At 48.5% G+C, this 25,984-nt stretch overlaps 1 protein-coding gene and 1 non-coding gene across 9 annotated transcripts in view; both read left to right on the top strand.

The window, feature by feature from the left end:
- Positions 1 to 25,984, top strand: part of AATK (apoptosis associated tyrosine kinase) — a 200,975-nt gene that overhangs the window by 170,858 nt on the left and 4,133 nt on the right. For 3 of the 8 annotated variants that reach the window (XM_031965601.1, XM_031965603.1, XM_031965607.1), the window contains exons 3-12: positions 54 to 267; positions 6,372 to 6,451; positions 7,519 to 7,637; positions 7,822 to 7,909; positions 12,670 to 12,803; positions 16,026 to 16,110; positions 16,262 to 16,383; positions 21,781 to 21,930; positions 22,510 to 25,408; positions 25,732 to 25,891. In XM_031965601.1, the coding sequence (XP_031821461.1) occupies positions 54 to 267; positions 6,372 to 6,451; positions 7,519 to 7,637; positions 7,822 to 7,909; positions 12,670 to 12,803; positions 16,026 to 16,110; positions 16,262 to 16,383; positions 21,781 to 21,930; positions 22,510 to 25,408; positions 25,732 to 25,891 (4,051 nt within the window). The remainder of the gene's footprint in view (positions 1 to 53; positions 268 to 6,371; positions 6,452 to 7,518; positions 7,638 to 7,821; positions 7,910 to 12,669; positions 12,804 to 16,025; positions 16,111 to 16,261; positions 16,384 to 21,780; positions 21,931 to 22,509; positions 25,409 to 25,731; positions 25,892 to 25,984) is intronic. The other 5 variants (XM_031965602.1, XM_031965605.1, XM_031965606.1 and 2 more) reach the window with 4 other exon arrangements.
- On the top strand, positions 13,670 to 13,819 carry MIR338 (microRNA mir-338). Its single transcript, NR_105726.1, has one exon. It is a non-coding gene; the product is annotated as a microRNA mir-338 (primary transcript).

The raw sequence follows: 25,984 nt of genomic DNA, 5'->3' as shown, positions 1-25,984 counted from the left end.
TAACTCACTGCCTATCTGTCCATCCCTCCATCCATCTGACTGACCCCTTGCAGGAGCCCCCAGGGAACCCTGGATCAGGATCCACGGCTCACGGGAGGTCTCCGTCTCCGCTTCCCCCCCACCAGGAGTTTGAGAATGCCGAGGGTGACGACTACACCACCGAGTTCTCCGTGCAGGGGTCTCCGGCCACGCAGAATGGCCCCGAGGTGTACATACTGCCCCTCACTGAGGTCTCACTCCCCATGGCCAAGCAGCCTGGGAGATCAGGTCAGTCTCATATTAAGAACTCAAGGGTTCTCCCTGACACTTGGGCCCTCTGCTTTCTAGATACTTCAAGGACCACTCATCTCCCTACCTCCCCCTCCCCCAACATTCTTACCCTGAGACTTGGAAAAGATTAGAGATTGTCCTCGGGAATATACTTAGTTGAGAAAAAGTATGTCGGAGACCCCTTAATCAGCACCCACCTTCCCTAGGATCTTTATCATAAAGCCCACTTTGCTTAGCAGCCTTTCTGTAAGTATGACTAGACCTCTTGGGGCCCTTTCCATTTCCGAGGGGGTCCCAGACTTTTCTGTGTCATGGTAGCAGCCTAGACTAAGGGCAAGTTGAAAAAGGGCTCTGGGCGGACTGTGGGCCCTCCAAGCAGTGTAGAATTAGGGATGGAGGTGTTGTGCAGCGCTGCTCCTGGACATCCTTGCCCCCACCCGCAGAGAGCTCTAGAGGGGCAGCATAGGTCTTGGAAGTCAGGAGAGGCAGCCTCTCTGGGATCCCTTTTCCTTAACTGTCCCTTTGGCCTTTCTGGCAAAGACTGTATAGTAAGAATGGGAAATTGGATGCTGGGGGGCTTTGGGGTCCTCTTGGAGACTTCAGGACTGTAGCTCCAGCCTTTTACTACATCAATGAGCTTTTATTAAGCACTTTCTACGTATTAGGCAATGTGCCAAGTACTGGGGATACAAAGAAGACAAACCAACAAACAAAAGATCCCTCCAAAAACACCGGCTCTCAAGGAGAAACTGTTTTTAACAGGAGAGACAAGTAATGATTTTGTCAAGGTCACACATGTAGTGCATGATAGGTTTGGGATTTCACTCCTCTCGTTCTGGGATCAGGGGTTTTGCCCTTAAAAAGCCCTTCCCTTCTCTGGGGTTGTTCTTTTGAGACAGGGAGAATGGGTGCTGAGATCCTGGGCAGGGCAAGCTGCTTCATCTTTTCTGGCACAAAGCCAGTTTTTCATAGTTATGGAGTGTAAGAGGGAGAAGACATAGAGCCTCCAGGTCCTTCTGCAAAAACCCCCCTTCCCCCCGGTAGCACTTAAGACTTGGAGAAATAGGTAGATCTTTCTGTGTCATCTCTGCCAGTCCTAATCTCCATGGGCATATTCTAGTTAGAACTAAAAAAGACCCTTCCCCAGAGCCTGCCAGTTTCTCCCATGCCGACCCGATGGCCAATAAGAGTTCCATGTGTGACCAAGATTCAGAAGTCATACCGGCCTTAGGCTTGTGCCACCCATGGGGCTGGAACTGGGGTGTGGCTGCACATCTTACAAAGGAGAATTGATGCGCTCTCTCTCTGTCTCTCTCTCTCTGTCTCTCTCTCTCTGTCTCTCTCTCTTCTCCCTTTCTCTCCCTCTTCCCTTCTCACTCTCTCTCCCTTTCTTTCCCCTCTCTCTCTTTTTCCTTTGACTCACAGACAGAGGTTAAGAGTGGAATAGAAGGGGGAAAAATCCTTTAACTGCCCAGAAGGGGCAGGCTTGTATGTTCACCTGTTAAGGAGAGAAAAGGAAAAAGTTAAAGTCTAAGCTACATTTTATCTTATGTGTCCTCATCCCACCAGCACTAAAGGAAGGCCTCTTTAGAATATTGGGAGGATTTGTTGCTATTTGAGTGGGACTCACCCCTACTCTGTGCCATCCTGTGACCTCTGAACTGGACAGCCCCATAGACCCTGGAGATTCTGCAGATATCTGCTTGAAAGAAGGCGGAATCATTCCTAGCTGATTTCCTCCTCTCCTCCCAAACTCCTGCCCCACCCAGTGGCCTGAGCCCAGGCCAGCCCCACAGCCCTGTTGGCCATTGTGCCCGGACAGGGCAACTCGTCGGCACACACACAGACGCTTCTCTTGTGTTCTGTGAGCCTCATGGGGTGTGGGGCCCATGAATCTGTCCTTTCAAGCTGAGGGGAGTAGGCGGGCCGGAAGGGGGACTGGGGGCCTGTTCCCAGTGGTGCTTTGTAATTTGGGGGGTGAGGTGTGGGTGGGAGAACAAGGTGCTTTTTCACTCTTTCTTCCATCAGAAGGCTGGACTACAGTGGGAAAGAGGCCAGGGTTGGGGCTGGGTAATACTCCCAGGACTGGGACCTGCCCTAAGCAGCATCCTCATTCAGTAGGTGCTATCTGTCTCCCACCTGCTGAACGCTGAGGGTTCCTGCAGACACTGTACTGATCCTTATTCTCAGTTTCCCTTTCCTTAGGTACTGAGCAGATGGCTTCCAGTTGCCTCTAGTGCTATGAGGTCTCCTTCATTGTCCTTGAAATTTCAAGCAGAGTCCCAAGGCTTCTGACCATCCACAGGAGGTTAATCTCCCCTGATTTGGGAGTAGGACTGTCAAACCCCAATTAATGCCCCAGAATAGAGATGGCCTAGTAATTTCATAAGTCAGAGGTCCCCTCCCCACGACTGAGGGATGTATGATAGATGTGAAGGTAAGCTAGGGACAGAGTATAGGGGTGAAAAAGAGGCACATTTTCCCAGATATCTCCTACACCCTGAACTTTGGGAGTGCAAACTTTCCAAGGGGGGTATTCTGATCTCAGAGCTGAGCTACCTCCTCAGAGTTTGGATGGGCTCTAGATCAGGCAGATGATGTCAAAGTGATAAGGAGGCTGTGGGCAGGAGCAGATAACTAGGCTTCTCTCCCACCTGCCCCTCCTAAATTTAGGCCATGGGTTCTGAACTCAGATGGGAAAATTTTTTTCCATCAATATTTCACCAACTTCTAACTGAAGTTGAGCATTTCTTTCAAATATGTATTAAAGATTTATTCTGCAAAGGGATCCATAGATTTCACCAAATGGTTAAAGGTATCCATAACCCCCAAAAGGTTAAGAACCCCTGCCTTAGGCCAGTGTTTGTGTGTGTGTGTGTGTGTGTATATACCCTTCTTGGTCCCTCTCCCTAAGGGAAGTAACAAAGATGAGGGTGACAGACTCCGCAAATCCTTGCCCATCCTTCCCCAACTCAGGCTTGGGTCGAGGCTATCTCTATGGTGTATAATGGAACTTCCAGAAATTTCAGACATAATGCCCCTTCCTTCTCTCCGTCAGCCTGCCCCACCTCCCTTTGTCTAGAGTTTCCAGGGAAATGAAAAATGGCTAAAAGCCAAACACTTGCCCATAGGGGGGCCATTTCACATGCTAGGGAGCCCTGAAATAAGGCAAGACTGCATCCCCAAGGTCCTCCAGTAACTTTTAGATTTAATACCCATCCTCCAGAGAGTAATCCTGAGAGGCAGGGAGATATGAGATCATAGACACTGATTTCAGTGGGGTTCAAGGCTATTGAGTCCAGCCCTCTTCATTTTATAGATGAGGGACCTGAAGCACAGAAAGGTGTTTAATTACTTCTCCAGAAGTCCCATGTCTAGTCTGAAAAAGATTTGAATTCAGGTCTTCCCAGTTATATGAGCCACAGTAGCCTTGCATAGCTGATAATGATAATAGCAACAATAACACCTATAGCATTTATATAGAACTTTGGAGTTTGTAAAGCACTTTAGATGCTTGAGATGTGTTAACTCATTTGATTCTCATTTCAGAGAGGGAAGGATTATTATTATCCCTGTTTTTGCAAATGGGGAAACTGAGGCAGGGAGCTTAATTAAGTGACTTCCCAGGTCACAAAGCTAAATGATTGAGGCATGATTAAAACTCCAGTTTTCTTGACCCTTGAGTTCTGCATTTGTCTCCCGAGCCACTTAGCTGCTCCAGCTCAAGATGATTCTGGACTACCCAATTCCATTCCTCACTGCCCACTTTTGACAGTTGGGAAATCTAAAGAGAGAAAGGAACTTGATTGTGATGGATCTCACCCTGGTACTAGGACCCAGGCACTGGATCCCGAGATCTAATATTCTGACCCTTTACTTGCCTTTGTCTTCAGGGAAGAAGAGCCCTCTTTCCCCTTTTTTATAAAGTTCTCCAGTTGTGTCCTGTTCTCTGTCAGATTAAAAGCAAAAATGAGCTTTAGTTGTATTTACATGACCTGCTACCTTTCCACCCTGATTCTGTTCTAGAATTTCTTAAAAATATTTTAACAATTATGGAAATTGTATGCCATTTAGGAAAGATTCCTCAGATAAAGAATTGGTTGGCCTGAAAGGGCTAGGTAGACAAGGGGCAGGTTTTAGGACTATTTTTCTTTCTACTTCCTGCTGTAGATCATTGATTGAGAGCTGGGAGGGTCCTTACAAGTCCGTGAGTCACTCCCCTCATCTTTATAATGATGAGGAAGCAGGCCCACAGAGTTTCAGTCTTGCAGAACCTCACATGAGCAGAACTGAGATGTGAATCCAGATCCTCATACAATTTCCACTGTGCCAGACTGCCTCATTTTAGTTTTGTTCTCACGTCTAGAACCACATTGTTTATGATGAGCAGCCCAAACTGGGGAGTCTGGTCACAATTTTTGAGGCCTGTCAGAGAAATGAGAGGGAAAAAAGAGAAAAGGTAACCACATAAAATTTGCCTGGCCCAAGATGAGAAAATACTCTCAAAGCATTCTGGGTAATTCCCAGCAGTCAAGGCCTTGGAGACTCTCAATGGACTTAACCAAAAAGAGAGGGACCCTGTATTGCTGACTTGCCATCAGTATGGTCCACACTGGCATCTTTCAGTTTCCCAAATAAAAATTAGAACTGTGTGCCCTAAAGCAAAGGAATGATAGGACTCTCTCGCTGTGTTCCTCCTGCCCCAGAAAGCTTCTCTCAGGGCCCTAGAGGCCTGTTCTTACATCAGAGTCAGGAAGAGGTAGGAGAGAGTGGTGTTCAGAGATGTCCTGAAAGGAGAGAAATTGAGATTTTAATTTTAATTTTATTCCCTCCTTTTTCCCTTTCATTCCAGCCCTTTCCCCTCCATTCCCTGTACTACAAAGCCCTGGGATTCCTCCCAAATTTAAAAGGGGCTTATGACAAGTGAATGACAAGTGAAGAAATAATATATATCTTTCACTCATAGAAATCATCAGCTCCAATCCCATCATTTTATGAAGGAAGTCACTGAGTCAAAGGGATCTGTCTAAGACCATATGATTGAGTAGCTATGCAGATTTCTACTGCTGGGCTTTTTTCAGTGCATCCTAGAGGGAGGCTCCAGATATAAAACTCTATGAAGTATTCCCTTCATCTTTATCCAAGTTTCAGGGATTCCCTCTCTCCTCAGACTCTCTCTCATTTTGGGGACCTGATTGGGGTAACTCCTGAGTGCCTTGGGTCTGATTACTGGTGGGAAGATAAGTGCCAGCTGCCCTACACTCCTTTTCGGACAAGGGGCCAAAAAGAAGCCAGAGTATTTGCCTGAAATCTTCAGGATCTAAACAAGGGGGATGTGTGTGGGAACAGAATTCAGAGCATGCCAGAAGAGCTAGAGGGAGTCGGGGCAGCTCCTGGGGTCCGGCAGCCGGCCCCTTCCCTCAGGACTGTGCCGGGCGCGGCCACCACTGACCTCACCCGGGCCTGGTTTGGGTGGGAGGGAGCCTCAGGAGAATGGGGCCAGTGTGTCCCGTGTAGGGCTGTGCCAAGCGTCCCCCAACAATAGGCCTTTGGTGGGGCTGGAATGTCACTGTACTGACTGGGTGGGAGGAATGTCAGAGTGTTCCCCATCCTTCCCACCCTCTGTCCTCCTACGCGGGACAGCATCATCAGCCACTTGCCCGAACAACACGATCTGCCTGGTGCTGCCCACTTAGTGGGCTCTGGACTTGCTCATCTTCTGCATTCAGTTGCTGGGCTCTGACCTTCTCTCTGATCCAGGCTATTCACCCCACTGCAGCCATGATGGGAGAGCCAGAATAACTCCCTTTGTTCTCTTCCCAGGCAGTTAACCTACTTCCTTCAGAATTATCACTATCCCTGAGCAGTGGGAAAGGATCACACTGGTCACTCCTAGACCCCGGTGACTCCCAGTCCCCTCTGGCTTTCTTGGGACCCTCCTGAAGATCCAAGGGTAGCGCCTGGTTTGGCGCCATTCTTCCTGGGCCCATCCCCAGGGGATCTCCAGACTGATGTTGAGTAGCCCAAATCGGATCTTGCTGATTCAAGAGAAATTGGGTAGGCGGGAGGGGAACCACTGAACCTCGCCTGCTCTGTTACAGTTCAGCTGCTCAAGTCTACAGATCTGGGACGCTACAGCCTTCTGTACCTGAAGGAGATTGGCCATGGCTGGTTTGGGAAGGTGAGTTCCTTTGGTTCATGGCTTTCTCTTTTTTATCCCACTAGCCTTGAGGACCCAATGTTTCCTTGAGGGAAGATGTCATGACCTTAATGGTAGAGATGCAAGTGTTTGACTTAGAGGATGGGGGTCAGAATCCCTTGAGATCAAAGGAGCTCAAAACATTTTCAGCCTATTTTTCCAGTGGTCCAGTACCCTCCCTCTAGATTTGGGGGTGAGGAAACAGGAAAGTGTTGGTGTGGTGAATCAGTCCACAGCCCAGCCCAGTTCCCTGCATGTCCATACTGCTGCCCCCAGTCCGAGTTCTGACCCTGGGGACGCCCAACTTGGGGCCCCTGGAATTACGGCTGCCCCTTACAGTGGGATCCTTAATGCCCTGCTGTCTGTGCCTTTCACTCTTCTCTGGGGGACAGGTAGGTGCCCCATCTTGCCAAGGCCCAAGAACCTGGCCTGGGCCTGGGACTACAGCTGGTGAAGGAGGTAATTCTGAGGGATGCAGGCGCTGTACTTTGCACAGGAGTCTCAGTGCGATGCGCTCCCGGCTCTCAGCTCCTAGCATTTGACTCCCTACTCTTGCCTTCCTCTGCTCTTCTTTGTCACATAGATCTTAATCAAACTCTGCCTCCCCCACCCACCCACCCCAGAGTTGAGAGGGGAATGCAGAAAAGTCGTTTGGGAAGTTGAGCAACCAGGGGCTTAGGGAGGAATTGCTAGTAGAGCCCCCACCCCAAAGCCCATCATGAAATGCATCTGAGTTTTCCCCCGAGTCCCTGGGTGGGGAGGTCCAGGGCACAGCAGAGGTTTGGCGGATGTGATAGTTTCAGTTAGGACAGGAGCTAGGAAGGAGGTCCTCCCAGGAGAGTGGGGAAGTGATGGTTGCTACTCCGCCAGGGCATCCGGGTAAAAGAAACCCCCAACCCCGGAGTGCAGCCAGGGCCTAGAGGGCAGCTCCCAGCCAGGCAGAGCCTCTTTGCTCCGGTCCCCCCTTCACAACGAGGCCTGCGTTAGGGGGACCGCTCAGTGGGGAGGGGGGTGTGGGTGGGTGACGACCCTGTTTCCTGCCCTTGCAGGTTTTCCTGGGCGAGGTCAATTCGGGCATCAGCAGCACCCAGGTGGTGGTGAAGGAGCTGAAAGTGAGCGCCAGTGTTCAGGACCAGATGCAGTTCCTGGAAGAGGCCCAGCCGTACCGGTAGGTGAAGGCCGCACCATGGGCTGGGGATGGCTACCATTCCCAGGGTGATCTTGGAGCAGGCGCCGGCAACAACTGGTGGACACGGGGAGTAATCCTGGGCCCGGCCGAGGGGTGGGGTGGGGGCTGTCTGCAGGTGGGGTCCTCAGGGACCTCAGCAGTGCAGCTCTCGCTTTCCCCACAGGGCTCTTCAGCACAGTAACCTGCTCCAGTGTCTGGCCCAGTGTGCAGAGGTGACGCCCTACCTGCTGGTGATGGAATTCTGTCCACTGGTGAGTCCCAGGCGGGGGGCACTGGGCAAGGTCTGGTCACTCCGGCTCCGCCTCCCTCTCTAGGTCTGGGCCCTTTCCCCTTTTCATGGATCTTTTGGCAGCCTGGTGAAGCCTTGTGGACTCCTTCACAGAACAATCACTTTTTAAAGCATAAAATAAAACAGGGGATTACATAAGAAGCCAATTCTGTTCAAATGCTGTTATCAAAAAGACCAATTAATAGACTTTGGGTTAAGAAGCCGTGTTCTAGGTGCCTCTTTTCATGGGGTAAGACCCTCTTGGGCTTTGGGCTTTGGTCTTTGGTTTGGAACAGGACCAGGAGCCACCAGATAAGACCATATGGGTTGATGTTTGAATATATCCTATAGCTTCAGTTGGGGGACCAGTTCAACTGGAACTTTCTTGGAGAGGACATTCCACTTATATACCTCTAAAAGATCCAGAGAACTCTGTTTACATTAATTTGGATCTAGACCAGCTAAAGTGATTTTAGCCCTGAGAGAGCCCCACCCTTAACCAGACATTCTCTGAGAGTCTCAGATTCATGATCAGTAGAAGCAGACCCACTGGCAGACCTTGGGGTGTTACCAGTCACAGTCTATTCCCATCAATCCCAGTCAGAATTGATAAGAGGTAGCGCTTGCCCACAAGTTCTTGGGAATTTGTCTATTATGGCTAGAGAATTTACTTGGCCCTCTGGCAAAACATTTGTGTTTTTGGAGGAGGATGGAGGAACACCATCCTTCTTAAAGCCCTCATAAAGCCATGTTTTAGTGATTTTCAGTCATGTGGGCCTTCCCCCCTTCCTGTTATTTTGTAACATCTTAGCTTTATAGATCAGAAGCAAATATTAACTATTTCATGAATGACTTATCAACTTAATTCACCCCCAATTGTTTATTCCAGTAACATAGAAACTAAAATTGACAGACTAGTCCTGACCCCTGATTAAATTTATATTTCTGAATTTTGAATAACAGATTCAATAAATAGATAATAAATAATAAACTCTTGTAGTTTAGCTTCAACACAGGGTTGGATCTGCATGCATATTATCCACTTTGTAAAGTATCCTGAAAAGACTTAATCCAGAGTCAGTTGAGTCAAAGTAGATAGAACACAGATCAGAGCCAGAAAGACTGAGCACAGATCTAACCTCCTTCCTACTAATGATCTTTATCACTTAACCTGTCTGCCTCAATTTCCTCATTTGTAAACTGGAGGTTATAAAAGAACTTGCACTCAAAGTTGTTGGGATAATCAAATAAGGTAATTTGAAAGTGCTTTGCAAACCTTAAAGCGTTACCTATTATTATTATTATCATATAACTCTTGAACTTAGGCATCCAGGTGTCATAGTGGATAAAGCCTGAAGTCAGGAAGTGTCCTCAGTTAAGAATCTGGCTTCAGATATATATTAGCTGCTTTACCCTGGAAAGGGTTAACTGTTTGCCTCAGTTTCCTCATCCATAAAATGAGTCAGAGAAAGCAATGGCAAACTATTCCAGTATCTTTGCCAAAAAAAACAAAAAAAAACAAAAAACAAAAAAAACCCCCAACCAAATGAGGATACTAGGAGTTAGGATTGGAAATGACCAAATAATAGCAACAAGCTCTTGAACTATAACACTAAGAAAAAGAAGGGGAAAAGTATTCCAGAAAGAGAGTAAAGGAATGGCCCAAAGTGTACATGATAAAATTGGTAATATGCACCAAAGTGCAAAGCATGAATAAGTTAGAAGGAATAAGCTTAGAGAAAAAAGAAGGTGCCGAGTTATGAAAGGCCTTGATTGTTAGACAGGAATTTAACCATTTGTGAGCAGAATTCTGTGTTCATATGAAAGTGGTGTTTTAGAAAATAAGCAGATCAGTGTTCAGAAGGAAATAAATGTTCAAAGATTAGAGGTAGAAGCAGAGATTAGAGGTGGGAAACTTATGATAGGCTAAACATAAATTGATAAAAACCTGTACAAAGGATAGTGGCAGTGATGAGAGAGAGGACAGGTAGAACCCCAGCTTTTAGAGATACTGTTTGTTCCCTCCCACTACAATTTTTAAAAAACACCCCATAATTCTTGTTAGATTTTTTTTATAAAACTCTTGTTGAGTCAGTAAAATCATATGTAAAATGTGGTACATTTAGGTTTAGGAATTGGACAAAGGCCTATCCCTTTTCTGCATGTAGCTAGAGAGGGTTTCTACTCCTTCTCATCCTAAGAGTAAAATATCTCTACTGCACCACACACTTCCTCAATCTAGCGTGATGCAACAATAAAATGGCTTTTCCACAGATTCATGGATTTATTCATCATGATTATTAATAACTGTTAATTGTAGATTGCCTAGGTGATTGTAAACTAAAGAAACTGATTTTTTTAATATGAAATTTTTTATTTTACTTTCAAATTTCATGCAAAACAACATCCATTCCTATTTTAAAAAAAACAACAACACTGGAAAGCATAGGAATAAAATGGAGCTTTCCTTAAAAGCTTTAAGTAGTATCTCTGTAAAACAGTTCATCAGCAAGTATTATCTATAACGGAGATAAACTAGAAGCCTTCCCAGTAAGATCAGGGATGAAACAAGGATGCCTATTATCACCACTATTAATCAAGAAATATTAGCTATAGAAATAAGAAAAGAAAGCAAAATTGAAGGAATTAGAATAAGCAGTGAGGAAATAAAGCAATCACTATTTACAGATGATATGATGGTATGCTAGAGAATCGATTCAACGTATATGTAAAAATGATTTTTTAACTTTAGTTGTTAAAAATTTTTGAGTTCCAAATTCTCTCTCTCCCATCCCCTCCCCTGGAGATAACAAGCAATTAGATATTGATTATACATGTGCAGTCGTGCAAAGCATATTTCTATATTGTTTTTGCTGTTGTTCAGTCACTTCAATCACGTCTTTGTGACCCCATTTGGAATTTTATTGGCAAAGATAACCGTAGCAGTTTGCCATTTCCTTCGCCAGCTCATTTTACAGACAAGGAAACTGAGACAAATAAGGTTAAATGATTCGTTCAGTCATCACTGCTAAGTGTGTAAGCTAGTAAATGACCCATACTGGATTTGAATTCAGGAAGATGAGTCCATTGCGCCACCTAGCTGTAACAAAAGAAAACTACAGATCCCATCTTTCTACTCCTCCCCAACAAAGTTTAAATATATATATATATATATACATACACATACACACACATATATATGTGCACACACATATATTTACTTTATTTTACGTATTTTATGTATGTACATATACATATGTACATATATATGTTCGTATGCTTGAATCTGAAATCAGAGTCCATCAGTTCTTTCTCCGGAGGTGAATTACATTTTTCATCGTTAAGTCCTTTGGAATTAATGGTTGGGATTGTTGAGAATAGCTAAGTCATTCACAGAAATTGATTTTTAAAAAATTTTAACGAATACACTGGCTCTATCTAATTTCGACAAATATCATTATCTAAATGAGTGCTGTCTTCTGTAAAGTAATCACCGTCAGCATTTACTCATTCATTCCCCAAATGCTGCTGACGCTCAGTGCGGTCCCAGAACCCTGAAGAATTAGATCGAAATTCTGCTGACAGTTGTTACCTGGGCAACCTTGGCACAGCCACTTAACTTCCCTGGCCCTCAGTTTCTTCATCTGCAAAATTAGAAGGCTGAACTAGGTAGGAAGTGTTGGAAGCCTTTCCCATCTCTAGGTCTCTGGGTGCTATAACCTTCAGAACAGGCCTAAGGACCGGCTGGCCTTGAGTCCCTTCCACTGCAGAGATGTGAAGGTTCTCTAATACTCAAATCTTGTATGTCTCAGATCATTTCATAAGAACATGAGCATAAGAACATAAGAACAAGAACGGAGCATAATAGATTGAGAAATCAGTAGATTCATCCAAACTTGAATCTGTCCTACTGTGATCTTTTCTTACTTTGAGAGGTTTCAAACCAAACTCACCCCATTTTCTTTTTAGTTTAGTCTTATGCCCCACAGGGTATTATTATAATAATAATGATAGTGATTATTATCCCAGCATTTATATAGAGCTTTACAAATGTCTCATTTGAACCTCCCAACTATTCTGTGAGGTAGGTGTTATTATTATTCTTCTTTTACAAATAAGGAAACTGAGATCAAGCACGGTTAAGTGACCTGTGCAAGGTCATGTGGCCAGAGTTTGAGGTGGAATTTTGAATTCAGTCTTCGTGTTTCCAGGTCCAAGGCTCTGACCACTATGTCACATTGCTGTCTGTTTTTTGTTGTTGTTGTTGTTGTTTTGGCTAGTATCCAGACAGCTTGACTTCCTTTCCAAGCTAAGATCCTTCCTCTAACCCAAGGAATTGTTTTTTTCTTGTTTTTTTCCCTCCTCTTCCAGGCCTCTCTTGTTACTCTTAGTTCAGGCTTAGTCCTCTACTCTGTTCTCTCCACCTGTATCATTGAAGGTTTTATTGTGAGATTTTCCTTCTTTGGAAATAACATTTTTTCCTAATTGCTTCCATTAAGATGCTTGGATGTCACACTTAAACTGTCCCAGGATCCAGACTTTGTCTTAGAGGAACCAGAAAGGGCATTTTCCATTACCCTTTTAGCCCTTAGTAGGCTTAGGGTTTTGTAGAATATTGTAACAAGATTCTGATGTTATGTCCAGGGGCAGCTTGTGGACACCCATGCCAGCCTCGGCTCTCCCTGTCCCCGCATGCCGACTCCAGGGACCTGGGAATATAATTCTGGGGTCACTCTTTGGCAGGGAGACCTCAAGGGCTATCTGCGCAGCTGCCGGGTGGCCGAGTCCATGGTCCCAGATCCCCTGACCCTGCAGCGGATGGCTTGCGAGTTGGCCTGTGGAGTTCTACACCTACACAAGAACAACTATGTGCACAGGTAAACTGGGGACTGGTACGTAGATGGCTCCCATTGAGAGGCTGAGGATGGCAGGAGGTGGGGAGGCAGGGCCATCAGCATTGTATTCTGAGAGTGGCTACATTAATCTGCCTCCTTTCCTCACCTAAGCTGGGGAGATTTGAATCTCCATTGTCTAACTGGAAAAGAAATTGGGGAGCTCGGAATTCCCTTCTGCCATTCTTCTCCCCACTGCCTTCCTTTCTCTGCCTTCCATTCCTTTCCAACACACTCTTCTTCTCTTTCCTGCCCTGCGGATCTGGGGAGAGTTTGCTCTGAACCTCCCTAGGTTGTACTTGGTGGACTGAGTCTGGGCTTCTTAGCCAAGCTCAGGCTTCCTTCCCCTTCCTCTGTGTTGGGTTTGCCCGTGCCTTCTGCTTGCTGAGGGAGCCGCTGCTGTCAGAGCAGAATGAGGGATTTGGCCTTGATTTAGGAAAGAAAATGCTGACAGCCAAAGTCTCCCCTGATCTCCCCCAGTTCCCCCTTGACCCCGGGGGGAAGCTATGCGGATCTAGACGCTTGAGGACTCTAAGAGCAAACCCGAGTCCCATGGAGCTGTTAGTAGGTGTTAGTAGGTGTCTTACAGGCTAAGCATCCTTTGAAGGCCCCAAGGCCAGCATTGAGAACTGAAGGGTATCGAACAGTATCCTCCTCACATTATAATGGAGGAAACGGACTGAGATGGGTAGTGAACTGCCTAGAACCACACAGGTGGCAAGCAACACAGCCTGAATTTGAATTTGGGTCTTCTGACTCCAAAGTCAGGGCTCTCCCCAACGATCCACGCCCTCCCCTCCCAGCCTGCCCTGCCAGCTCGAGGATTCTCTGATTCTGATTCTTCCAGGATGCACGAGCGGCCATGGGGGCAGCCTCTCCCCCACCACCACTGCTCATCTTGGCTTTCCTCCCCAACAATATCCTGATGCTGAGTGAGCGGCACATAGAGACTCCAGCATCAGTGATTTTGTTGAAGAGGGTGGCTGCCGGCTTCTTCCTGACCTGCACTGCCCCCCCTCCCCGAGGCCTGTCCCAGGAGCAGGAAGAGGAGTCCCGCTCTTGGATCCTGCCCCCACACCCAGGACATGCTGCTGCCCGGAGCCCCGTAATGTGCTTGGAACGTCCCAGCCGGGGGGGCCAGCTCCGCACCCCTCTACTCTTCCCCACCCGGGTTCAGCCCTGGGCCCTTGCATTTGAGCCACAGTCTCTTTTGAGTGCTCTAAATTTGTCAGTGAAAAGCTTGGAGCCTCAGACCCAGACCACCATAGACATTCCTTTGCACACAAACTGGTTTGGAGCACATCTATCCTGAACAGTGATCTTAGTGTCCTCTCCCATTGGTTCTTCTTGTAGGAGAGTAAGCTGAACAAGTTTTAAATTCTCCTTCCTTCCTTCCTTCCTTCCTTCCTTCCTTCCTTCCTTCCTTCCTTCCTTCCTTCTTCCTTCCTTCCTTCCTTCCTTCCTTATTTCCTTCCTCCCTCCCTCCCTGCTTTCTTCCTTCTTCTTCCCTCCCTCCCTCCTTCTTTCTCTTTTTCCCCTTCCTCCCTCCCTCTCTTCATTCATTCCTTCCCTCCCTCCCCAGTTCCTTCCTTCCTTCCATCCTTTCCTTCCCTCATTTCTATTTTGCCCAAATAAGTAAACAGTGCCATAGGCAAAAGACAGTCAGAGACTAAGTACATCTGAGCAATAAACAAAACCCGAATAATGGGAATCAGTGAATGATGCTGAACATCTCATTTGCCATTTGCTCTTTTTCTCCTTTTCCTTCTCCTCTTCCTGCTCCTCCTTCTTTTCCTTTTCCTCCTTCTCTCATTCTTCCTCTTCCTCCCCTTCTTCCTCTTCCTTTTCTTCATTCTCTTTTTTCTTCTCCCTCGTTCTCTTTCTCCTCATCCTCTTTCCTCCTGGATCTTCTCCCCCTCCTCAAATATTCGTTTCCCATTTTCTGCTGTGGAATCATCTTGTATACATTTTCAGGGAAGCCTGAAAAAAAAAAAAAACCCTACTGCTTGGGCTGCGCCTGAGCAAAGTCCCTGCTTTTGTTCACTAGGGGATTGCTTCCCTTTCTCACTTTTTTCTGTGGGTAGGGTAGTCTGTTGGAAAGAGTCCTAAAATCCAGAGTTCCCAGATCTGCTCTTGACTTTACTAGGGGACCTTTAACTTCTTCAGGCCTCATTTTTCCCATCTACAAAATGGAGAGAATTATCTCTCTTCTTCCAAGGAACTTGTGGGGAGGACAGGGATATAAATTAGATTTGTGCTCTTCGAAAAGAAAATACTGGAATTATTCTTCTTGGGGGGGGGGGGAGTGCTCATCTTTACTACTTTCTCCCTTTCCTCATCCTCCCCCCAGCTGTCTTGGTCTCTTTATATTGCTGACTACTCAGCAAATTTGAGATGATGTTGGAGACAGGGAGGAAGGCATAGGGGTTTGTGATCAGCATAAGGGAGAAAGTGGGTCCTGTTGCTGTGACTGGGGCTCCTGCACCCACCAAGGAGAAAGTCCATCCAGCCTCTTCATTGCTTAACCACAGAGCAGGCTGGGATGGGAACAAGGGAAACCTAAGCTAAAAGGCCCACCGGTGATCAGCCATGGGACAATTAACTTTGGTTGTATTTTTGCATTTAAAAGTCTAAATGAGAATCAAAAATACCCTGTTCTCTCCTCTCCTTAGTTCGATTTTCTCCTTTGTTCTGAATGAGAATGATAACAATAATAATGATGATAGTAAAAAAAAAATAGCATTTTTATTAGCATTTATATTTACTTTAAATTAAAGTATTTACTTTAAGGTTTATTAAGTGCTTTCCATAGGTTATTTTATCTGAGCCTCACAACAATTCCTTGCACAAAGTGGTTCTGTCTCCATTCTATGGATGAGAATACTGAGGCTTGTAAGGAGCTTGCCCAGAATCACACAGCTAGTAAATGTCTGAGGCAGGATTTGAATTCAGGTCCCCCAACTCCAAATTCAGCACTCTGACACTGTACCAATTAAAGTTACGTTGCCCGTGAGGACGGCCTGGGAAAACTCCCAACGTCTGAGCCCAGACAATTAGAGCCCCTCTTTTCCTCGCCAGTGACCCGAGCACAGTCTGGTAGTTTGGGTCTGCCGGTCACCTCCAGCTCTGCAGCCCAGATTTGCATCTTCCTTTCCTGACTCCTGGATTGACGCTGTCCCTCCTTCTCCCCAAATTTCCCTTATCTAGTGACCTCGCCTTGAGGAACTGCTTACTTACGGCTGACCTGACTGTGAAAATTGGGGACTACGGCCTCTCTCACTGCAAGTACAAAGTAAGTCCATGTGGGTTTGGGGAGACCCCGGGAGTGTCCTGCCCCCTCTCCTGGGGCCTTGATGGGGCAGGGGCCCGGGTGGAGGGTGGGGGCGCTGCTTGCCCACGGAGGTTGACATTCTCTCCTCGTGCTGACCCTGCATGCTTGGCAGGACGACTACTTCGTGACGGCCGACCAGCTGTGGGTGCCGCTGCGCTGGATTGCCCCCGAGCTCATCGACGAGGTGCACAGCAACCTCCTCGTCGTGGACCAGACCAAGGCCAGCAATGTCTGGTGAGGGCGGCGGAGGGAGGGGTGCAAGGGGGCAGCCCGGAGACCTGGGCCCCGGCTGTGGCCTTGTCGCTTTGGCACCTTGAGCCCAGGTTTCCTATAAAGCGGGGAGGCTAAACCAGTGGGTGTCGGAGGTCCATTCCAGCCAAGCAGCCCCTTTTTCACTCAGATGTAGGAAGAAAAAAGGACAGGGCCTGGCCCTCAAAATCCACTCACATACCTCCCGTACTCTGAGATTGATCATTGTCTTTGAAGGGGTGGGAAAGGAGAGTCTGGAGCTGCCATCATGACTGCTCCGAGACCCAAGAGAGCCCTTGTGTTCTTTCTGCACTGCCGTATCTGTCTGTGTGAGTGGCGCGTGCGGGCTGGGGGGGAGAGGGGGTTCTGTGCACATGGGGTGTATTCCCATAGCCATGCCGCGCCGTCCGCACTTACCGTGGGCGGTGTTCTCGCCAAAGACAGGGCGGAGAGTCAGCGTGCTCATCCACGGCGTTTTTCCCGGCTACTAGTGAAGGCAGCCGGTGTGGGTTTGCCGAGATAGCACCCCTGGCAAAATTCGCAGCCTATCTTTGGGTAGGGTGGAAAGGTGAACCCCACACATAAACATGGCGTCACTGTGTGTTAGCAAATGGGTGCAGAGTCTCCCTGGCATCAGTAGCATAAGCTGGCAGAATAAGGGCAAAATGAGTGGTTGGGTACGGCAGTGAGAGCACCTGTCAGTCACGCCACCACGTATTCACTAAGTAGTGCCGGGCATAAAGAATGGATCAATCCCTGCTTGCTCAGAGTGCACTAAGTAAATGTGTACAGGGTATATATAAAGTGAATAAACACAGATACAGGGTAGTTTGTGAGGCCGGGGGGGGGAGCTTCATGCAGCTTAAAAAAGAGGCAGAAGTGGGGAGGGGACAGGCCACGGGACTGAGGCAGAGAGGGAGTGGCGGCCACTGAATCTGGAAAGGTAGTTTGGAGTCAGATTGTAAACGGCTTTCAGAGATGAACGTAATTCTTCTGTCTGTTTGTTTCCAGAGCATGACGATACAAGGGGGGAATGTAAAACATAAGACTTCATATTTTACCCTCCAGGCAATAGGAAGCCACTGGAGATGACCGAATACAGGAGTCACACGGTCACATCTACACCCAAGGAAAATTACTTTTGTAGCAGGGTGGGGGATGGACTCAGTGGAAAGAGGTTTGAGGCAGGGACATTGAGGGGGAGGCCATTGCAGTACTGGAGGCAAGAGGTGCTGAGGGCCTGGCAAGTGGGACCTGGGAAAGGGGGTTATTCTGTAGGCATAAACTGTTGGGTAAATGTGTCGCTATTTTAGATTAGTGGTTCCCATACTTTCTGGTCTTGGGACTCTTTTATACTCTTAAATGTTATTGAGTACTTCCCCTGAGATCTTTTGATTATGTGGATTATATGTTAGTATTTACCATATTCAAAATGAAAATCTTAGTATTTTATAAGAATAATTGAATTCAAGTAGAAATGAAAATGTCAGTGTTTTTATGGAAATAATTTTGAATGAGAAATAAAAACATCTTAGAATTTTTATAAAAAGAATTTTGAATTAGGAATTTTTCATTCCATTCTAGTATTTTTGTGAAAACGGTCTTGAATTAAATTAGGAATGAAAACAGTTTGGACTTCATGGATCCTCTGAAAGCATCTTGGACACACTCAGTGGTTCCCCAGATCAATCCTCTGAGAATTGCTGTTTTCGAATACATGTCAACCTAGAAGGCACTCATTAGTGAAATGTCACAAGGCTCTGTTTTTAGCTCTATTCTGTTTAGAGTTTCTCTAATTATTAGTGAAGAAATTATGTTTAATAATTATTAATAAAAATATTGGAAAAATGCTCATCAAATGTAGAGATGTCACAAAGAAGGGAAGCCAGCAGGATTCAAAATTATTATCGTCACCAATATTATCTTAGGCTTAATTGCTATAATTAGGCTTAAATGCTGACTTAAGCCAACAAAATGAAATTTACCAGAGAAAAGTATAAAGTAAATGTTTAGGTTAAAAAATCCACTTGTACATGTACAGGATGGAGATGTGATTGCCATCATGTGCAAGAAGTTCTAGGGATATTTGTTAGACACAAGCTCAATGTGAAACAATATTACACTGTTGCTTTTTTAAAAAGTAATGCAAATTTAGGAAATGTTAGAAGCTTAGATCACTACAAGTATTGGTCCCACTATATGAGTTCAAATCCAGTCTCAGATACTGACTAGCTGTGTATGTTTCCCTCAGTTTCCTCCTCTGTAAAAAGGAAATAATTATAGCACTAACCTCCCAGTTAATCACTGCAAATGATCAAATGAGGTAACCATTGCAAAGTACTTAATCCAGTGCCTGGCACATAGTAAGCACGATATAAATGTGAACTGTTGTTTATTTCAAATTTCTTTTTAGAATGATTGGACTAATTCATAACTTTACCCACAATTAGTTTTAGTAGTGTATTCAAATCAGGACACCATATTTTGAGAGGAATATTGACAACCTAAAGTATACCCAGAGGAAGGAAGACCAGGATAGTGAAGAGTCAAGAAACTACATCATCTAAATCTGTTTTGCTATCTATTTAGATGAGTTTATTTGCTACATGTGTTTTTTTTTTTTGTTTGTTTGTTTTTTGAACCTACATTTGCTTGTTTGTTTGAGGTTTTTTTCAGGGTGCTTTATGGAAGGTTTTTTTTTTTTTAAAGTATTTTATTTTTCCAAATACATGTGAAAATAGTTTTCAACATTCATTTTTGCAAAACTTTGTATTCCAAATTTTTCTCCCTCCCTTTGTTACCTCCCCCTCAAGACAGCAAGCAATCTGATATAAGTTAGATATGTGCAATTCTTTTAAACATATTTTCATATTTGTCATATTGGGAACCTGCATTTGGTAAAAAGGGAGATATATACACACATACACACACACACACACACACACACACACACACACACACACACACACACATTGTTTGTAATACTCATTCCCAATAAGGGATAGCAATCAGCTATTCAGTTTGAGCCTAAAAAGCATTTCTCCTAAGCTAACAATCTTTGAGAATCCCCCTTTCTGTCTAAACTGGCCACCCTTAGATACTAATTTCTTGCTTTCTTTCTTGCAAAGAATCAAAATCTCCCTTGGAAAATGGTGTAGAGAAGAGAATATAGATGTATGTATTCATGCCCCTTTGATAGCCACATCTAGACAAATCCATGTGGATATACATAGCCATCATCATCTTCATCTTCACCTTCATAATTAACTTCATTTTGTTATCTAGTATTTATAAAGCACTTTGAGACTTACACAACTCTTTACAAGTGTTATCTCATTTTGTCCTCACAACAACCATGGAATACTGTTAATTATCCCCATGTTGGAGTTGGGGAAACTGAGGCAGATAGATATTAATTAGGATCATACAGCTGTGACCCCGAGACCTTAACATGTGTTCTATCCATTGAACTACCCAGATGGCCAAAATCTCAAACTCAACGTATCCAAAAATAGATTCTCCCCCCCCAAAAAAGTAATTCTTGTATTCTAAATCATTATCATGTCTTTCCTACCCCCTCACATTTAGAGATTTGCCAAGTCCTGTTGTCCTATCATCATAACAATTCTCATATTCTGTGACTCTCCGCTCATCAAGCCTCCAGTGTAGTTCAGAATATTGACAATCAATCAATAAACAATTTATTGATCAACATTAATGATTAACAATAAACATTTATTAACTTAATAAACATTCCAGCTAAAAGTAATCCCTCCCTCAAATTAAGGATGTCTCTATTGACTATGTGCTATTTTTGGTGAACCAGTTGTGTGTGTCTCTTCATGATTCTGTTTTGGGGTTTTCTTGGCAAGGTTATAGAGTGTTTCCATTCATTTTACAGATGAGGAAACTGAGGCAAACAGGATTAAAGTGATTTGCCCAGGGTCACAGAATAAATGTCTAAGGCCAGCACTCTATCCACTGTGCCACTTAGCCATCATATTTTACTTTTTATCCAGTTTATTTGGGTGTCTTGTGTCTTCCCTGTTAGCATAAGGTCCCTGAAGATCTTATTTTAAAAAGACTGTCATTTTTCACCAGTGCTAAGCAAAATAGGTGTTTAATAAATGTTGAACTGTATAATTGAAGAGCTATTTTGGAAAAGAGGCACCAGGCATGTTCTGTTTTGCTTCATGATCTAGAATGAGGAGTCATGTAGGAACTCTGTAAGAAGAAAGGAGACTTGGACATCACATAAGAAAGAACCCTTTAGATGGAAAATGCTATCCACATCCAGAGAGAGAACTATGGGAGACCGAATATGGATTGAAGGACAGTATTTTCATGTTTTTTTCCCCTTTTGGTTTGATTTTTCTTGCACAACATGACACATATGGAAATATGTTTAAAAGGACTGAACATATTTAATCTATATCAGATTACTTGCTGTGTGGAGAAGGGACCGGTAAGAGACGTAGAGAGAAAAACTTGGAACACAAAGTCTCACAAAAAATGAATGTTGAAATCTATCTTTACATGTATTTGGAAAATAAAACACTATTGAAAAATTCAAAAAGGAAGAAAGAACCTGTAGATCTCTGCAGAGATCAAAGGCCCAGAAACCTTTGTTCTGCTCCTGAGGGGTTGCCTGACCCAAGACAAGGTATTTCTCCAGGGCTGCCAGGTTCCCATGAGACTTAGGTCGGGAGGGAATCATCTTAGAGGCAGACTGCTGAGTCCTGAGTGCCCCTACATCCCTTCCCGTTGGAACATTCTATGGCTTTGAAATGGTTGCCCAGGTTGGGTTCTCTGCCCCAGGTGTGGGGGGGGGGGTTGTGTTAGGAAGATCTGAGCCCTAGAACCCTCTCAGATCCTTACTTTCTTTGCGATCCTTGGCAAGTCACTGCAAAATGGGGGAGAAGAATAATACCTGCCCTCTGAGGCTGTTGGCACGTAATGCACTTAGCACAGTGTCTGGAGCATAAGCGCAATAGAAATGTTAGTGGTGCTGATGTGATGACTCTGGGCAAGACATTAGCTTTTTGTCTGCCTCAGTTGTTCACATTTAAAACAGGGATGGTAATCACCCACCTCCCAGGGCTGTTTCAAGGACCAACCGAGATAATATTTGCGAGGTGCTTTGCAGCCCTTTTAAAGCACTATCTAAATGCTAGCTATTATTTTTTTCAAACTTGTTTTTTCTTCCACAGGCCTAATCAGGGAAGGGTCCAGTCAAAGAAACCACTTAGGCTTTTCAGGGAAAGGCAGAGGCAGAGCTGTGATTGGGAGCTTGCTAATGGCGTGTCTGTTTTTCTGGCCTGAGCACTGAGTGGCTTGTGGTCTCACAGCCTGCTTCCATTTTCCCTCTTTCTCCCCTTGCAGGTCGCTGGGCGTAACCATCTGGGAGCTGTTTGAGTTGGGGGCCCAGCCCTACCATCACTACTCTGACCGCCAGGTGCTTACCTACGCTATCAAGGAGCAGCAGCTCAAGTTACCCAAGCCCCAGCTGAAGCTGTCGCTCTCAGACCGCTGGTGAGGAGACGCAGAGCTTCCCTTTCCTCCGGGCCGCTTCCCTTTCCTCTGGGCCGCTTCCCTTTCCTCCGGGCCGCTCCCCAGCGACGCCTCCGAGATGGGCCTCTGAGGCCGTCTGTGGCGTTCCCCACGTCCCACAGCCTGGGCCGGGGGCCTCGGCCCGATCCCCAGCTTTCCCAGGAGCAGGCCCTCTAGAGGAATAGGGGCTTGCAGGGGTGTCAGGCCCGCGGCTGGCGGGCTTCTCCAGCCATGGGGGTTCCATTTCCACAAATGTGAGGCGAGGGTGAGTTCACCTCATGCTCTCCTCCGCTCTCCTCGTGCTCTCTCTGTGCTCCGGTGCCCTCTGGCTCTCTGTGCTCCTTTGTCCGGAGGGTCCCACATGTAGGGTCTGGGGCTGAGAGCTTGGCGGAGGCAGTGTGGTACGGAGGTCCAGAGGGATGGGATCCCAGCACAGGCTGCCTGGGAGGGCCGAGGGCACCAGGTTATTGCAGCTGCATCCCTTCCCCCCGTGTGGGAGTGAGAAGGCGGGGGGGGGGCAGGGACAGACCCAAGCACCCCACTTCTTCCCTTGGGTCGCAGGTATGAGGTGATGCAGTTCTGCTGGCTGCAGCCGGAGCAGCGGCCCACCGCGGAGGAGGTGCACCTGCTGCTGTCCTACCTGTGTGCCAAGGGCACCACAGAGGCCGAGGAGGACTTTGAGAAGCGGTGGAAGTCCCTGAAGCCCAGCGGGACGGGCGGAGCCGGCCACTTGGGCAGCGTGGCCGAGCTGTCCTCCAGCTTCCCGCTCCTGGAGCAGTTCTCTGGGGACGGCTTCCATTCGGACGGCGACGACATCTTGACCGTGATGGAGACCAGCCATGGGCTCAACTTTGAGTACAAGTGGGAGCCCAACCGGGCCGAGGCCTTCCAGACTCCCGCGGGCACCCTCAGCCCCCGCCACGCCGCCCACTACCAGGACCTCTACTACCCGGCCAGCTCCTCCGCCAGCCACCTGAGCCTGGGGGTCTCACCTTCCTGCTACGAATGCCCTCCGCCTGGCGTGGTGCCCATCCTCAGTGCCCACAGCCCCTCCGTGAGCAGCGAGTACTACATCCGCATTGAGGAGCCCGCTGACTGCGACCTGGACTTCACCATGTGCTCCTCCAGCCCCGAGGGCCAGCAGGCGTCCCCCGAGGCGGCCGCCCCCTGGTGTGACAAAGAGGGGCCCGTGGGGGGGACTTACGACTCAGACAGCAGCCCCACTGTGTCCCTGACCATGGAGCCCCTCCTGGGGCATGGACCCAGCGGGGAGGGGCCCTGGGACCACCCTGACTACTACTCCCACCTGAGCTGTAGCAAAGACTCGCTCTGCTACCAGCCTTCCCCTGCAGGGGACTCGCGGACCGAAGACATTTTGTTGGGGGATGGCAGGGTGGGTGCCGGCAAAGACTGGGGCCTTCCAGGCTTCAGCCAGGCTTTTTTTGAGGACCCATTGGGGGTGTCCCCCTCGGGGAATGCTGTACCCCAGGAGTCACCAGGGGGGGCCCAGGAAGCAGCGGTGGGAGAACCGGCGAAACAGGAGGCGCGGGGCAGTCCCGAATCAGTCATGGTTGAGCTGGGTGAGCCTGAGAGTCTGCCTTGTGGCAGCTCCCAGCAGGCGGGTGCCGAGGAGGCAAGCTTGGCTGCCCAGCAGAGACACTGGACCTCGAACGTGTCTGCCAATAACAACATCAACAGCGGCTGCCCCCCTGATTCCTGGGCCGCTCACTTTGTAGACTCCTACTTGGGATCAGGAGAGTGCCCGGGCACAGAAGCTAACCCGAGTGAGCCCCTTGCCCCGGACCATGTGCCGGCCCCGCCCCTTCCCGAGGGTCAGGGGTCGGAGGGAGCTTTCCCGGGGCAGGGGCCAGGGAGCCCACCCAGCTTTGCTTCACACTGCCAGGTGGAGGAGGGCCCGGCTCCGGTCACCACCTCTCCCTCCCCGAGGATAGACCCGGACGCCACAGACAGGAGGGCTGTAGATCTTGGGGCCGACCAGAAAGCCCCGGAGGAAGCCCTGGCCCCCTGCGGTTCCCCAGCCCGGTCTCCCTTGCCCTCCCCTCCCCAAGGGAGAGCCCTGCTTCTCTCCCGGGCGGCGGGCAGTCTGGCCCCTGCTCCTAAGCCCGACTCCCCCGTGCCATGGGACTGTAGCCAGAGTCACAGCAACGAGCCAGACCAGACGCTGGACAGCAGCGGGAGCTTCCCTGAGCTGGAAGGGCCAGGCAGCGAGGACGAGGACACGACAGAGGCCACCTCCGGGGTCTTCACGGACTTTTCCAACGACTGCCTTACTGAGAAGCCTGACACAACCCCTGCCTTCCGCTCCCTGCAGAAGCAGGTGGGAACGCCGGATTCCCTGGAGTCTCTGGACATCCCATCCACGGCCAGTGATGGCGGGGAGATCTACAGCCCGACAGTGTCCTACCCCGCCACCGGGCAGCCCCGGGCGCTCGACAGCGGCTACGACACGGAGAACTATGAGTCCCCCGAGTTTGTGCTCAAAGAACCCCATGAGCCCCGAGACTCCGAGGATTTTGGGCCCCTGGGAAAGGAGGACGAGAGCCCCGCCTTGGAGATGAGGCTTTCGTCCTCCATCAGTGCTGAGCTGCACGGTCTGAATGAGAAAAACCCCTACCGAGACTCGGCCTACTTCTCTGACTATGACACAGAGACCGAGAGGCCCTCCCAGGGTGGGGAGGAGGAGGAGGAGGAGGAGGACAGCGAGCCCGGAGACACAGAGTCCAGCCCGCTGGGCCCCCAGCCCCACAGTGGGGACGCTCCAACCCCGGAGGAAGCAGGTGCTCAGCCTGCCTCTGCCCCTGCTGGGGAGCCCCCTCCACGGGCCATCGGAGGAGGAGACCAGGAGAGCCCCGAGGCCCTGGGAGAAGGGCTGGCCCCTGCTGCTGCCCCTGCCCCTGCCCCCGCTCCATCCAAATTGTTCTTCCTGACTCCCGTTCTGCCAAGCTCGGAGGGCCGGGGGGCTGCGGAAAGCTGCCACGGACCCCAGGAGGCCCCAGGCCTGTCCCCCACCTTGGTGGGCCAGGGCACTTGGGACCTGGTTCCTGGGGCAGAGGTGCAAGAGTGGAAGGAAGCCACGGCCTGCGAGAGCCAGCCGGGGGAGAAGCTGGCCCCACGGCCCACCCCTCTGCGCCTGGACCTGTCGGACCTCCCGGCAGCCAAGGAGAGCCGGCCGGCTGAGGAGGAGGAGGAGGAGGACTCGGACGACAGCGACGAGTCGGACGAGGAGCTGTGCTGCTACAACATCCAGGAGCAGAGCGAGGAGAGCGAGGAGGAGCCGGCCGCCGTGCCCATTGTGGTGGCCGAGAGCCACAGCGCCCGCAACCTCCGCAGCCTCCTCAAGATGCCCAGCCTCATGTCCCAGTCCTTCTGTGAGGACCTGGACCGCAAGAAAAAGGCCGTCTCCTTTTTCGACGATGTTACCGTCTACCTCTTCGACCAGGTAAGCCCTGGGGCTGCCTCGGGGCCCTGAGAAGGGGGCAAGGGGCACCAGCCGGCTTTGTCTGGAACGCCTCTGGGTGAGAAGGAGCTAACGGCTTCCACACTCAGCCCAAAGCCGGAAGTCCAGATCATGGGCCGGGCAGAGTGGGCAGGATGGCCTCTCACTGTCCCCTTGAGGTTTCTGGGTAACGTCTCCCTCCCAGCCAGGCCCTGGGGAGGTTGGGTGGGATAGGAGGGGGAATGGCTGGGTGGGAAGCATGGCCCAGGGCGGGGCCTCTCACACTCGTGCTCCTTGTGTTCTCTCCCTTCCCTCTGCGGACACAGGAAAGCCCCACGAGGGAGCTTGGGGAGCAGCACTTCCCTGAGACGAAGGAAGCGGCTTCCTCCTTCCTGCCGAGCAGCCCCACTTCTCTGAGCCCCTCGGACCAACTCAGTGCAGCAGACAATTTCTCCGACAGGACGGTCTCTGAAGAGAGTGAGCCTGGTGGGCTGGGCCAGAAGTGGGAGCGTGAGCCTTGGTCCCTTTTCCCCATCTTTCCCAAAGTCGCCCTCCCTCTTTGTTAAGGACCCTCCTTTA

Source organism: Sarcophilus harrisii, chromosome 4 (genome assembly GCF_902635505.1).
Source record: "Sarcophilus harrisii chromosome 4, mSarHar1.11, whole genome shotgun sequence".
Taxonomy (NCBI): domain Eukaryota; kingdom Metazoa; phylum Chordata; class Mammalia; order Dasyuromorphia; family Dasyuridae; genus Sarcophilus; species Sarcophilus harrisii.
The sequence above is the reverse complement of the archived record's forward strand: the minus strand, read 5'-3'. Positions and strand labels throughout refer to the sequence as shown.